This window comes from Euphorbia lathyris, chromosome 6, assembly GCF_963576675.1.
Source record: "Euphorbia lathyris chromosome 6, ddEupLath1.1, whole genome shotgun sequence".
Taxonomy (NCBI): Eukaryota; Viridiplantae; Streptophyta; class Magnoliopsida; order Malpighiales; family Euphorbiaceae; genus Euphorbia; species Euphorbia lathyris.
The window spans coordinates 85,808,773-85,823,960 of record NC_088915.1 but is presented as its reverse complement, the minus strand read 5'-3'; the positions used below and the strand labels follow the sequence as shown (position 1 = coordinate 85,823,960).

The 15,188-nt window shown below is 31.6% G+C and overlaps 1 protein-coding gene across 2 annotated transcripts; it reads right to left on the bottom strand.

The window, feature by feature from the left end:
• Nucleotides 1-7,649: 7,649 nt before the first annotated feature.
• LOC136233149 (uncharacterized) lies at nt 7,650-11,723 on the bottom strand. 2 transcript variants are annotated; one of them, XR_010690713.1, is made up of 7 exons: nt 11,529-11,723; nt 11,400-11,446; nt 11,215-11,309; nt 9,445-9,852; nt 9,177-9,307; nt 8,657-8,790; nt 7,650-8,545 (listed from the first exon to the last, which is right to left on the bottom strand). XR_010690713.1 is itself a non-coding variant. In XM_066022749.1 (6 exons), exons 2-6 carry the CDS (start codon nt 11,429-11,431, stop codon nt 8,516-8,518), a joined length of 696 nt encoding a protein of 231 aa, XP_065878821.1. In that variant the 5' UTR covers nt 11,432-11,446; nt 11,529-11,723; the 3' UTR covers nt 7,650-8,515. The 2 variants fall into 2 exon arrangements, 1 of the variants encoding a protein (XP_065878821.1); XM_066022749.1 differs by lacking the exon at nt 8,657-8,790.
• Between the last annotated feature and the right edge of the window lie 3,465 nt (nt 11,724-15,188).

The following is a 15,188-nucleotide window of genomic DNA, read 5'->3' as shown; positions in this document are numbered from 1 at the left end:
AAGACATATTATTTTGGAACATGAAATATATTATTTGTAACATGCACGATTTTGTTAACAGTAATGAAGTGTTTGAAACACATATTTTGAATTGGATTGGATGAATTAGTGGTTTCTTTTCTTGGATGTGATATCTCAGTTTTGAGAAGGAAGGATATAATGAGAACCAAATAACAGCAGTAAAATTGATTATGGTGATAATTATGAAGATTGGAAATGGGTACAGGTGATGAATATTGTAATTTACAGAGAATGTTGAAATGGAAGTTAGATATTTAATGGTGGAATCAGGTCTATTGAGTCAAACCTTGAATTGTGATTTTGTTCAACTGAATGTGTAGGATTTGTGAATTTCTTGAGTAGATTGTATATATCTGTTTAAAGTGGAAAGTTGTGTAGGTTAGTGGCTTGTTTAACAAAATATGTGTAATCATATGTATATTAATCAGAATAGCATTAGAAGGTTGAAGTTAAATTTTAGTGCTATACATGTTTAGATGAAATATAAACATGTTAGATCCAGTTTGTCATCAAAATATTGTACCATATAAGAAAAAAATTATGTTTCAGCTTCTTACATTGGAAAAAAATTATTGTATGTTCCAAAAAAAGATCGTATGTTCTAAAACATGTATCATATGTTCTAAATCTTATATCATATGTTCTAAATCTTATATGATATGTTCTAATCAATATATGAGATCAGTTCTCTTTTTCTGGACAGTTTCTGCTATCATGGTTAGCAAGCTGTTTACAGACTCTGCATAACCTCTTTTTTTTCTGGTTTTCCTCAACAGCTTTCTCTCTTTCACCCTTCAATCTTTTATCACTGTTTCCTTTTGGAATATGTACACCTGTACCTTTGTTCTTTGATATTTTCGGTGCTTTGACATTAATTTCTGTTGGTACACTAGTTCCAATCAATATCTCAATGTCTTGATTTTTTGAACGAGTTTTGTTTTTCTCAGTGTCTTTTTGAGTGTTTTTAGCTTCTAAATCCATTCTGATTGCTTGAAACTTCTTCACAAGATCCTTTATATTTTCCTCACTACCTTGAGCTAAATAGACACAAACATTAATCTCTGACCATAGTTGATTTAGCCATGTTTTATTATCAATTGTAGCAGCACATTCTTCCATAAGATTTCCTTGCAGATTTATATTTTTTTGACTTGTTGCTAATGTAGTCCATCTGTTAAGCACATACCTTTTTGGAATTGATTCAAGCATTTTTGCCTTCCCAACCCACACCATGTGTCTGCATGGTAAGCCCTGTCTCTCAAACTTCTTGCACGAACATTTTGTTTCGTCTTCAATGTTGATGTACGTAACCTGAAAGGTTTTTGATGTCCTTTGCTCTTTGATAGTGTAAATTTCAAAAGGAGGTTGTTTATAGAATCCTTCTATTCCACAAAAAAAAGATCCATTATAAACCTCTTCCTGAAACTCATAAAAGACAATGGTTGTATAAACATCAGCTCCATGTGTTTCAATACCCATTGGTGTTTTGCATACAGGTCTTTTATGTTTGGCTTCATTGTCATTGTGAGCTTGGTTATGCCTTTGTGCATCCATTGCACTATCAAATCTCATATAAAATTCTACAAGACTTAGATGAGAATTTGTAAAAGCAGTGAAAAAGTTGTTCTCACTCTCTGACCTTGATGTAGTTCTCATAATTCCTCCTAGGAATAAGTCCCTGAAATACGCTGGAATCCACATTTTTCTGATTTCAAATATTTGACATAACCATTCATGTTTCTCCAAATTAAACTCTGAAAGGATTGCTTTCCATTTTTCATCAAATTCTGCAGGTTCTATCTCAACACTCCAAACAATTGGTTGAATCCTTTTTAAGAAATTGGTTTCTTGCATAATTGTACGACCTATTAAAAGAACGAGTTAGTATTTTCATAATATACAAATATTTTGAACATGCGAATAATATATTGGAACATACAATTTAATACCTGATCAAAACATATGGTAGAACAGTCAAGCAGTAAAAAATTTAATTGTAAACAAAGTTTTAGAATGCTTACCTAATTTATCATTCATCTTTTTCATAATGTGCCACATGCAGAATCTATGTTCTGTTTTTTTGAAAACATTTTTGATTGCAATCTTCATTGCTGGGTCTTGATCTGTTATTAAGCATGTAGGTTCATTGCTTCCCATTGCATTAAGAAACGTTTTGAAAACCCACTTAAATGATGCAATATCTTCTTTAGCAATGAAACAAGCAGCGAACGTAACACATTTTTTGTGGTGGTCTACTCCAGTAAAGGGGCCAAAGATCATGTTATATCTGTGGAAATAGTATAAAAAAATTTGTAAATAAGAAAACTTATTAAGAATATAAGAATAAGATTTTAGAACATGCCAATAATATATTGAAATTCATTAATAAATATTTAGAACATTGCAATAAGAAATCAGTAGATATAATATAATACATGTTTGTTTGGTATGTTGTGTCAAAAGATACCATATCACCAAATAGAGCATAATTCTTTCTACAAATTGGGTCTGCCCATAAAGCTCTACAGAGATGATCGTCTTCATCCATATCAAAGTCAAAAAAGAATACAGACCATAGAAGTTTTTTCTTGTTGAAAATGTCAATAAACATTTGGGCATCTGACTCATAAATGTAAGCCTTTAAATCTCTGTGGAAGTTTTTGAAATCCTGCTTAGATGCACCTACATTGTTGTATCCTCCAACATTTTCTTTTATTTGTCTGTATGTTCTTACGGGTCCAACATTCATCTAAAGAAAAGACATTAAGAGATTTTATAAGGAAAGTAAATACAATTTGAAATATTGTAGATGTTATGTTCTATGTTTCACTATGAACTGTTAGAAATGTACAAGTAAAGATGTTTGTAAACATTTTAAATTTATAATATGACTCACCTTAGAATTATCAACAATCATCTTCTTGTGTAGTATTGTCAGATTTCTTCCCTGTTTTTGAAATTTCATACATCGTGGACTGTAAAGTGGGTGTGTATGTTCCTCTTTTAAACGAAAGACAATATATTTTCCATCATTGCAGTACTTTAAAACAATTTGCGATTGACATCCAACACGTGTTATTAATCTTCTTCTTGGTATGTGTCCTTCAATTTCTTCAACAATTTTTTTCTGCTTATGGCCTGCTTTATTGCACAAACAGTATTGAAAAATGACAAGATTTGAGTTTTTTCTTTTTTTAACTGTAGATTTTCTAATATTAAATCCTGCTTCAGTGGCATATGCTTTGTAAAATTCAATACCCTCATCAATAGTATTAAATTTTGTTCCTACAGTAGGTATTTTTTCTGGAGAGCAACATGGCTTCCATTCTTTTGTTCCTTCAGGAGTCTGCCCAAATTCTACTTGTTGAGTGTAGGATATAATTGCAGTAGTAGAATCATTAGGCTGCTCTTGATTTGACACTGCATTTAAGTTGAATTTTTGAACATATGTGATAATATATAGAACATATGAACAAATGTTTAGAACATTAGGTACAGTTTGAAGAATGTATTGAACTATATATTTCAATATACTCAATTTTATTTTTTCAACAATTTTTAGAACTAATTATAAATAAGAAACGAATAATATGTACTATTATCTATAGAACACATGAACAATTATTTGGAACTAGCTTTTTTAGATTATGAAGAATGTTAATTGGGAATGTACCTCTTTCTACAGTTGAAGACAGAGAAATTTGATGATGATCATCATTCTCCTGTAGATCATTGTCTATTATTTCATGCAAATCCATTGTTTCCATCTGGATAGAATCTGAATTATTTCCAATTTGTTTCAGATTTAACGAATTTCTGAATAATTATAAACATAAGAAACAGAACAGAGAATAATATTCATTTATAGTTGTTAGATATTTCATTACCTGATTGATGCTATTGAGATCAATTGCTTTCAATCTTTTTGTTTGAATGTAGATCGTCTTTTTAATCTGATTTGCGATTTTTGAATGACATATCCATGAGGAAGGAGGAACGATGATGAGGAAGGAGGCTGATCTAATTAACGAAGGAGGATGGATGATGAGGAAGATCTGAGGTTGAATTACAGAAAAATGATCTGAGGTTGAATGACAGAGCCATGAGGAATGAGGAACGATGATGAGGAAGGAGGCTGATCTAATTAACGAAGGAGGATGGATGATGAGGAAGATCTGAGGTTGAATTACAGAAAAATGATGAAGATCAAAGTGATGGAGGAGGTGCGATTGTTGATCGTGATTTTGCGATGATGGAAGAATGATCTGCGATTGTTGATCCTCAATTTGCAAGAGTGAAACGCTGTAGTTTTGTAATTGGGAGAGGTTGTTGTTTTTTTTAATGTATAAAACTACGTAGTTTTGGGGTGGTTCTCACCTAAGGTGAGTTCTCACCTAGGGGAGGGTTCTCACTTGATCCCTCCCCTATATATATATATATATATATATATATATAGGTTTAGAGAATGCCCCAACACTTTATCTTTATTAACAAATTTGAAACTTTTGAAACTTTTGAAAATTAAGGAGGTAAATGGAGTTTTTTAGGCAAATAAAGGGCCAACATGTATATTAACCCAAAAACAATTTTTTTTGACTGAAGTGTTTCGTTGTCTGTAGGAGTTACAATCTGGATTAATTGATCGTTCATAAGTTGTTGAAACATATAAGAGTTAAAATAGATCATGATTAAAATTGTCTTTTTCATAATACTACTTTTCCATTATATTGATGTGGATTACAACACTCAGTTCGATATAGATCATGACTAAAATTGTCTTTTTATAATTGTACTTTTCCGACACTAACAACTTAAAGAGTTACTTTCTCTGTTTCATTTTAATTGTCTTTTAAGGTTTCTACACATATTAAGAAACCTGTTAATTAGCCTAAAAAATAGTTAAACATTACCTTATTACCCTCTTGTAATTAATGCTTAAATTTCTCTGCAATTTTTTTTCCTTTTATTATATGAGGACAAAGTTGGAAAAAACACATTTAATACTCATTGAAAAGTGTAAAACGTCAAATAATTTGAAACAAAAAAATTTTCCCCAAACGACAACAATTATTATGAAACGGAGGGCGTAAAATTTTCTTTTTCTTTTTTATTTTCATTTTAGATACTTTTCCCATCTTGCAAGGCAATTGAAATGGTACCATGTGGACAGGCATACCATACCATGTCATGCCCAATGAGACTGCAACAGGTGTTAAATTTGTTGACAAGTATGGTGAATTTTCCAAAAAGCTAATTTTACCCCAAATAAATATATAACTCATCTCTTTCTCGGATAAGATTCCCGTCGACCACCACTACTCAGGTCATGTAACTAGTATCGACTTCAGTTACAGATACAGTTAGGGGTGAGCATCCGTTCGGTTACTAACATACAAATACGTAAAAAAATATAAAAACGTGAAAACACGAAAACGTAAAAAAATGTGGGAAAACACCAAAACGTGAAAAAAGCAAAAAACATGAAAACGTGAAAAAACATAAAAATATGAAAAACATTTTTAATGTTGAGAACGTGAAAAAAAAATGTTTTAACGTTTTTTCATGTTTCGTGTTTTTGGCATTTTTACATTTTTCACGCTTTTTCATAGTTTTTCACATTTTTTTTTAATTTTTTGCGGTTGTTCACGTCTTCGTATTTTTTTTAGTTTTGTCACATTTTCGTATTATTCGCGTTTTTTTTTTTTGTTTTTTCCGTCTTTTACATCCACAAGATTGATTTTTTAACTCACCGGAATATATAGAATGACCCTTGGAGACAAAAGTAACATGAACTATAAAGCATTCTCCGGTTAATGCAGGACAGTAGCACCTAAAATAAGATCCACTTGTGGGGTCTAGTTCTTCAACCTGGGTAACTTTCTGGCCGGATAATGCAAGAACATGATCCATAAATCAAACTAACATAACCAGATTGAAAATAGCTACTTTAATGATCTATTTATCATAGTTGTTAAATCGAGACTCATGACTCGAAATCCTCATTTTGTGAATCAGGACTCGTGAATCGAACCAAATCATAAGATTCAGATCAAATCAGACCTACCATAATTGGCACACTATATATCAAATACATGGACATATTTTTAAAGTTTAATAAAAAAGACCATTTATGATCCGAAAACGTAAAAAACCGAATGTCGTAGTCATTATGAAATCATCCATCAAATTCGTTTTTTTTTTGTGTTTCCATACCCTAATTTTATTGGAAACGGGCCAACAGTAGAAAATTATCGTTTCGCCATGAGCTCCGTCACTTTTTGGCCAAATTCATTCGTTTAATGTCTCAAAAAACATAATTTACCGTTAATTTATTGATTAATTTAAAATATGTCAATGTTTTTTTTTGATTGAAATAGAAAATATGTCAATGTTAGATACAAATATAGTTAGTATAAATACGAAGACTTATATAGACATCATACATTATCAATTTAGAAGGATAATTGTGCAATTTAGGATCTTTAACTTATCAATTTGGTCGATTGAGATCTCTATAAATTTGAGACTCATTTAGGGTCTACACTCTCAAATAAAAACAATTAAGGATCTCCCTCTAATTGTGTTAATTAATAGTTAATTTCATCAATTATCACATAAAAATAAATTGCAGTCTATGAGAAAAAAGTCAGGTAGGACAAACTTTGAGAGAAATGATAGAACATAAAATTAGCATAAATACGAAGGCCTATTATGGACCTGACCTGAGCTTTGACCTGCTCATGCTTGGCTCGTCAGACAATAAGTTTGAGCTCAATATCCTGCTCATGAGCTATTCGCGAGCAGCTCGTTTATTTATACACGATATTTGATAGTGAGTAGCTCTTTGATTATGTTTATGAACTTTGCTCACAAATAGCTCGTTTATTATATTCATTTGAAATTCCTTTAACACGGAAATTATGTAGTTTTACATTTCCTCTTTTTTGGAAATACTCGAACCAAGGTTGCTCACGAGTCTGTTCATGAATAATATAATCGAACTTGTTCATGAAAGTATAAAAAAACAAAGTCGCGAGCTTTCGAGCCGAATTTTAATGTACTCAAACTCGGCTCGTTTAATCAAGTCAAATATTGTCTTTGCAAACTCTGTAAACTGTTTCAAAATGTTTCATCCATTGGTAATAACGTGTTCCTCTCACCAACTTTAGGGAATTTCCACAAGAAACTTAATCCATTGGAATGGTCTTTGCAATCTTCACTACCAAACTCTGTAAGCTATTTTCAAATGTTTCATCCATTTCCACATTCGTTCTTTTTTGCTCTTTCTGATTCTTAGTTTCTCCATCGAAACTGATATACAGACGCATTGTTATCATCTAATTCTTCAAATCAGACTTCGTTTGACAAAAAAAAATTGTATGTGACAGACTTAGTTAGCATTTTATAACCGTGTTACTGACACATTAAAATATTCTAATGTGACTAAGATTTCTATCTTCTATTTTTTGAAAATCTGATATATTATGGTTAAATATATGAAATGTTAGGATCAAATTTATCTTTTTAAAACTGGTCAATGGGAAAAATTCTTTTGAACAACATAAACAAATTCTTCTGATGAACTATACTTTTTTTTCAATTATTTTACTACTTATTTATTATAGATATCCTTTAATTGAAATCATGTTGGCAGATCTAGTAGTACAGTATAAATTTGAATGTGTGTAATTTCAAACAAGTTTAGACTAACCTGAATAGATCTAATTTAAAGATCAAGACTTAATGTAACACAAGAGCATATAGCTATTTAGAACCTTCAAAGTTTATGGAAGAACTTAAAGTTTTGACGGGCCTAAGTACCGACATATTAGGCTAATTAATAAACTTGTCAAAATGAGTTAGGCCCTCGACTATCCTGGTGTACCAATCTATCCACTTGTTCTGACTAGGAGACCAATGTCCCTCGTATCCGGTGATCATGGCTGCATGACCCATAGGATACCAACGACCAGCAGTGAAGAATAGCATTTGTTTACCCTTACTATCAAAGACACGGTGGTTTCCCATGAACGGCCCATCTTGGCTTAACGTTTGTAGTAAACATGTCATAGTTTCATCATGGTCAAATCTTCTACCACCATTTGACACGTAATTTACAACGTCAGAAGTCGTGTATCGTTTCCATCCCTGTCAAACATTTTCACTCACATATCATTTTTAAATATATGAAAATGAAAATTAAAGTTTTATTTGACTAAAATTTGTTAAAACTGTAAAACTTAACTTTTTACAAAGGTTTGGACCTTTTGGCTCCTTAAAGGCATACCGATACGCCGTGATGACTCTGGTGTGTTTGAGAAACTCTGTTATGGACTCTATCGATATTTCAATACACGCATCTATGCAATGTTGTATTGATAGTGTCGGTATTGGTCTTGATAGTCCAAGTTTTCCCGACTTTTGAGCTAGACGTAGTCTAGACTCAAAAGTCTTTATCGTTTTTGAGCTAGACGTAGTCTAGACTCAAAAGTCTTTATCGTAGCATGACATAAACAAGTATCATCTGCACAGAAACAAAATAAAGATTAAAGAGTAGGTGAGTTAAGAAACAAAAATAATAAAAAAAATATATAAAACTTAGAATAAATTAGTAATAAAAAACATAAGGACTCACAATTTCCTTAAATAATTAAGTTCGGTACTATACGGTGTATAGCCGACTCCCTTTCTACTCCATTTAAATCCAAATGGTTGTAATAAAACCGTTCTCCCCTTCTATTCTTTCCTAGATACATATTGGATTAATACCTACAGAAAATTTCAATGTGTCAATGGAAAAGGCTTATTAAAACAAAACAGTTGACACATGTTCTGAACTAGAATATATGACTATTAACTTTTAGAATAACAATAACGACATTCCAATGCAAGTCAGACAGACTCTGATAAGCAATTGGCAGATCTTCTGCTAAAGGTTCAATATGACCTTAATGATGATGATTTGTTTGCATCATTGTCTAAGAAGGGGAAGTATGGAGTTTGACGCACAATGCGTGAAAACATGAGTCCTACTGCTGATTAAGTAGGATAAGAATGCACCATAATCATTTATTTTCATTTTTATCAACATCCGTTTGCTTAACCCTGAACACAGTAACATAAGCTGGATATTGACAGAAGAGGTTTAGAAGTACCTCAGCATTTTCCGAATTGCTGCCAAACAAGCGGTATATGCTACTCTCAATTATCTCAAACTCCGAGGTGTCGGGGACCTGGCCTTGCAAGGAGGAATCAGTATGAAAACTAACGGCTGAAGAACTTCCACCTGTTCAAGTTTTAAGACATTACACGCAGTGTATTAGTGCAGGACATAACTTAAAAGCAGTGTATTAGTTCAGGACATAATTATGTATGCAGCCTAGGAACACCAAAGAAGAAAAACAATTAGAAGAGAGCTATTACCTCTGTTGTTGCAAAGTTGAATGTTATTGGAACTATCAAGTACCAATGCATTGTCCTTGCAGAAGTATTCGAGGGGACCCAAATCATTGTTCACTGGGAAAATGTTTACTATGTCATCCATAAATTTGTCTCTAGAACAAAACACCATTGCCATTCGGAATCTCCAATCCATAGGAAACGAAACCAGATGATTGTCATTCACATAGGCATAGTAGTAAATACCCACCAACTCGTTTAGTTTGGCAATGCTTGGTGGGTTGGGATGATCACTAAACAATTTCTTTGTGAGAATCCTCCATAGCTCATTCTCGTGCCAACTCATAATGTTGCAGTACGAGTCGAATCGGGATCGAGCTTGCATCAACTCTTCAAACAACCTCATTTTGTCCAAATCCTCGATTAATGGCTCTTGGGAGTTTTTCAATCATTTCAAACACAAAAACTTCAATCATTTCAATCCATATGAAAAATAAATACATAGATAAATATCTAATCTCTAAATTTGTGTTATGGATAAATATCAAATAAACGTGTTTTAATGTTATGCAAATTTGCATATCTTCTATTTTATTTAGGAGTCTTTTACTAATTTTAATTTATTGAGGCAGTATAAAGTTGTTCAGTATTTAGGAAGAGTTCTAGTATTTAGGAAGTCTTCTTATTTAGGAGTTTTACTAAATAAGAATTTTCATGTATTAACTTCTCTATTTAAAGGGGAAGATTATATTCAATAAGGGCAAGCAGAATTATAAAGTTAGTTTATAGTCAAAGAGATTGGAGCTCTCTCTAAAGGAGGTTTAAGGTTTCAGTCTCCCTTCAACGAGCTGAAAGGTTTTGGTACCTTTAACGAGCTGAATATTATCCATCTTCCCGATTAATGATGAGATCCTTAACGCGGGCACATAACATTTGGTATCAGAGCCATCGTCATGGGTGACATGGAACAATTGACAAGCCGAATTCTTGACTTGGAGCGTGCTTTGGCTAAATTTGCTGTATCTTACAGTGAGAGTCACAACGAGATGAAAAACGACGTCAAAGAATTGCGTCTCTTGATAGAAACACACTTTTGCATTGAAGAAAAGAAGATCGAAGGGGTTGCAACTAACATCGTGGAATCAGAATCATTCAATGAACATTCACTGGTGACACATGGAGAGGAAATCATAGAATCATTCGATGAACATCGTGGAATCAGAATCATTCAATGAACATTCACTGGTGACACATGGAGAGGAAATCATAGAATCATTCGATGAACATCCAGTGGCGACAATAGGAGAGGAAACCATTCCTAAAAGCAACAGCTTGGAAAAGAGACTTGAAGATTGTGTGATAACAAGCAGCAACCATTTAGTGCAGGCTGAATCATTCCAAACTTATCAAGTTGAAGTTGTTCTACAAGGAGATGAAATTAAGGATTCTTTGGGATGGATTCAACAGAAAAGGACAAACTAAGGATTCTTTGGGATGGATTCAACAGATGAAGTTGTTCTACAAGTTAGAATTGAAGCCAACCATGTAATAATCTCTAATTAAAGCCCCAAACAGAGGTTTAATCTCCATTTCCGAAGATACACTTTCTATCCTTAATCCTAAAAGACAAACTAATAAAATTTTCCCTTTTTATTATCTTTCGTTTCATCTAAGTCAAAACCAATAGAATAGAGAAAAATATGAACATAAAAAGGAAATGAAGCACCAAACAAATAGACATTCATATAAAAACGAGAATGAGTTTCATGAAGAACAAATAAAAGAAATGCATACCAAATTTTCCAAGACTCTCAGTTCCAACGTCGTCCATTAAAATGCCGAGTGACTTTTTCTTTGGTCTAAAATACTTGTACATCCTCCTTTCAGATCTACAATTCCGAAGGATAATGGAACTAATTAGTTTCAATAACACAATCGAAGCAAAAAGATGCAGAAATGAGTATATAACATCACCGTACTTTAGATCTGTGTTCTGGTTCGCAGAGAGCATCTCCGGTGACGCGATCTGAAAATTTCAATGAAATAGAAGAGAAAATTAAAAGAGATGCAAGTGAATGGAAGAAGTGAGAAACAGCAATGGAAATTACCGATTCCAAGGAAGATCAAACGAAGTTGCTACAACGAGACAATGAGAACAGAAAATCGGAGACTGAGTTAACTCAACAGGGGAGTATGACGCCGTGTTAACTCGGGAAGTTTTGATATCTAAAAAGGGATGGAGAGAGTGGTGAAGAGAGAAGAAGACTCGGTTCATATACAGAGAAATGCTCGAACGTGATTGGACCAAAGCATAATCAGAATTTGAATGCTAAACTCGTTTCATGTCATCGAAGTGAAGGGTAAATTACACACATGGCCACTGAATTTTACTTATTTAACATTGTGGCACCTAAGTTCAATTCTTCACAGTATAGCTATTAAATTTTATATTTTTTAATACTAGTGGCCACTCGTCTTAAAACGACTGCCAACGGTCTGAAAATAAAATTTTTGAAGAGTTAATGATATTCTAAGGATTGAGAATTTTCGTTTTAGGCATTTAGATGTTGTTTGGTTAGAAGAGAGAAAGTGAATTGTTAGAGATGGAGAAAACTTCAAAAATTGTGATTTTGAAAAATAAAAAAATGTGGTTTCATGGTAAATGTTGTTCTGAAAAATATTAGTTCTTAAATATTCTCATTTTGATGTCGTTAACGGTCATTTTAAGGAGTTGGTTAAAATTGAATGGTCATTAATATTAAAAATTATAAAATTTAGTGACTATATTATTAAAAATTGAAGTTTAGTGGTTATAATATTAAACGGATAAAATTTAGTTGTCATAGTGTAATTTACCCTCGAAATGAATGAAAAAGGTAAAACCATATCTTGGATTCTCTGCACTCCGTAATGAAGAAGCTACTTCTGACATTATTCGAAACTAATTTTCTAAAATTCAATTTCTTATTTGCAGCAAAGGAGGTTTTGGAATAATGTGGAAAGAGGAAAAGGAGATCACGTGATAGACTTGAATAGAGTTTGATGTTTCTTTCATGGACTTTAATTATTCATCATCATTATCATAACAACTGGGGATGTTTGTTGGCATTTAGTATATCACTCCTAATCGCATTAAATACGATAATTAATTTATTATTCCCTATATTTTAATAAAACACATTGTTTAATCTCTGTATTTTTAAAAACACACGGTAAGATCTTTAACCTTTTTTTCGGTGAACTATTTAGTCATTCCGTCTGTTTGTTAGATTTTTTACCTTTTATGAATTCGGAAATAACAAAATTACCATTTACTATTTATTAGTCAAAAGCAATTCGCATATCTATGTCTTTCTCTCACAACCCGCACTCACAAAAAAAAGGAAAAAGGATTGAATCTCTAACCCATAATCGAATCCCTCATGCTCACTCTTCCTGTTTGAATTGAAGGTAGAAATCGACTCAAATCTCTCTCGTTTACTCTTCCTATTCGAATTGAATGTGCAAATCCTCTTACATTCAATGGTGAGTTTAATTTCTACCATATTCTCAACTTATGTTAAGGACTAAATAGTTCGCCGAGAAAAACGTTATGGACTAAACAGTTCATCGATAAAAAAGATAGGGACCTTACCATATGTTTTTGAAAATACAGGGACTAAACAGTGTGTTTTGTCAAAATATAGGCACTAATAAATTAATTACCCATTAAATAAATACAAATATAGAAGGTATTTGAGCTTTTCGGATCAGCGTTTAGCGTTTTCTTCCAAACCGCAGGAAATTAAGCGTTTGGTTAGATTTATATAACCGCAATGTTTAGCATTTTCTCTTGAAACTGCAGCGTTCTGGAATGATTCATGAAAAACTCATATTTGGAGTTTTTCATAAACAGTTGTTTGTAGTTATATGTAATTGACAAAATTATCATTCTTATTTGCATAAAATATGTTTATTCTTTAATATTATTTATATTTATACAACATAATTACCGGAAGAACAAGGTTTTATTGCGTTTAATAATTTTTTTTATTTTTTATATGGATTATGAGGGTGTTTGTTTCAGTTTTTCGGATGAACGTTTGGCGTTTCACTCTAAACCGTAGGAAATATAGCGTTCGGTTAGGTTTATATAACTGCAACGTTTAGCATTTTCTCTAAAAACTGCATCGTTCTGAAGCATTTCACGAAAAACTCATTTTTCATAAATAATTGTTTGTAGTTATATGCTATTGACAAAATTATCCTTATTTTTTCCATAAAATATGTTTATTCTTTACCGTTATTTATATTTCTACAACATAATTACCGAAAGAACAAGATTTTGTTGCGTTCAATAAATTTTTTATTTTTTATATAGAATATTTTTATTAATGTGTAACATATTTTTTATTTTATAATATAATAAAATGCAAAAATGCTCATAACATTTATAGTTAGGAGCAATTTTACCCTTAACGTCTAAAATTTTACAATTATACCTCTAATATTGACAGCCAAAAGTAATTTTACCCTTAAAATTTACAAGTTGGGCCAATTTAAGAAATAATTTATCAAACTGTCTTTTTGATCATGAATATTGTAATCTACACTTCGTATGTCCACCATTTTATCATTGTTAGTAATAAATTACAAACATATGATTCTACGTGAATTTTTTTTAAGAAAATAAAAAAAAATATTGTCTTTTGTACGAGTTGAACAAAAAAATTTCAAATATTGCACCGAATTTATAAATATTAATTTTCAATTTTATTATTAAATCACAAAAAAAAATCTCTTTTTTGGAACTACTCATTTGTGCAATTTGTGTAGAATAAGAAATAAAATATCTATGTTTTCTAATAATATCTGAAATCGACCTAACTTGCCAATGTTATGGGTAAAATTGCTTTTAGCTGCCAGAATTATCCATTTTCGGCATTTTAAATCCGAACAGTAACCGTTCAATATAATTTTACCAAATACTAGTAATTAAACAACTAATAACAAATAGCTAATAGCAACAACAAACTGCTTACTGCAACTGCAAACAGCTAACACCAACCGCAACAGCTGGTAGCTAACAACTAAACCAAACAGGTCCTATTTTTATCAATTTGTGTAACACATTTTTTTATTTTATAGTAGGATAAGATGCAAAAATATCTCTAACATTTATAGCTATGAGCAATTTTACCATTAACGTCTATAATGATGTATTTATACCCCTAATGTTGGCAGCCAAAAGTAATTTTATGAGCATTTTTTCACATTTTTCTTTTTTTAATTTCATCGTTGATTAATTTAAAACATGTCCATTTTAAACATTTTAAATCCGAACAATAACAATTCAATATAATTTTACCAAACACTGGTAATTAAACAACTAATAAGAAACAGTTAACAGCTTACTGCAACCGCAAATAACTAATAGCAACTGCAACAGCTATTAGCTAACAGCTCAACCAAACAGACTCATAGTTAGGTTTATATAATTGCAGCTTTTCAGAAAAGCATTTAGCATTTGTTTTCAAATCGCATAAAATATAACATTTGGTTAGATTTATATAACCGCATCGTTTAACAATTTTTTTTGGAAACGGCAATGTTTTGAAGCTTTTCACGAAAAGCTCTTATTTGGAGTTTTTCATGAACAACTGTTTGTAGTTATTTGTTATTGACAAAATTATCCTTTTTTATTTTCACAAAATATGTTTCTTTAACACTATTTATATTTTTACAACATAATGGTCTGAAGAACAAGGTTTTGTTGCGTTCAATAATTT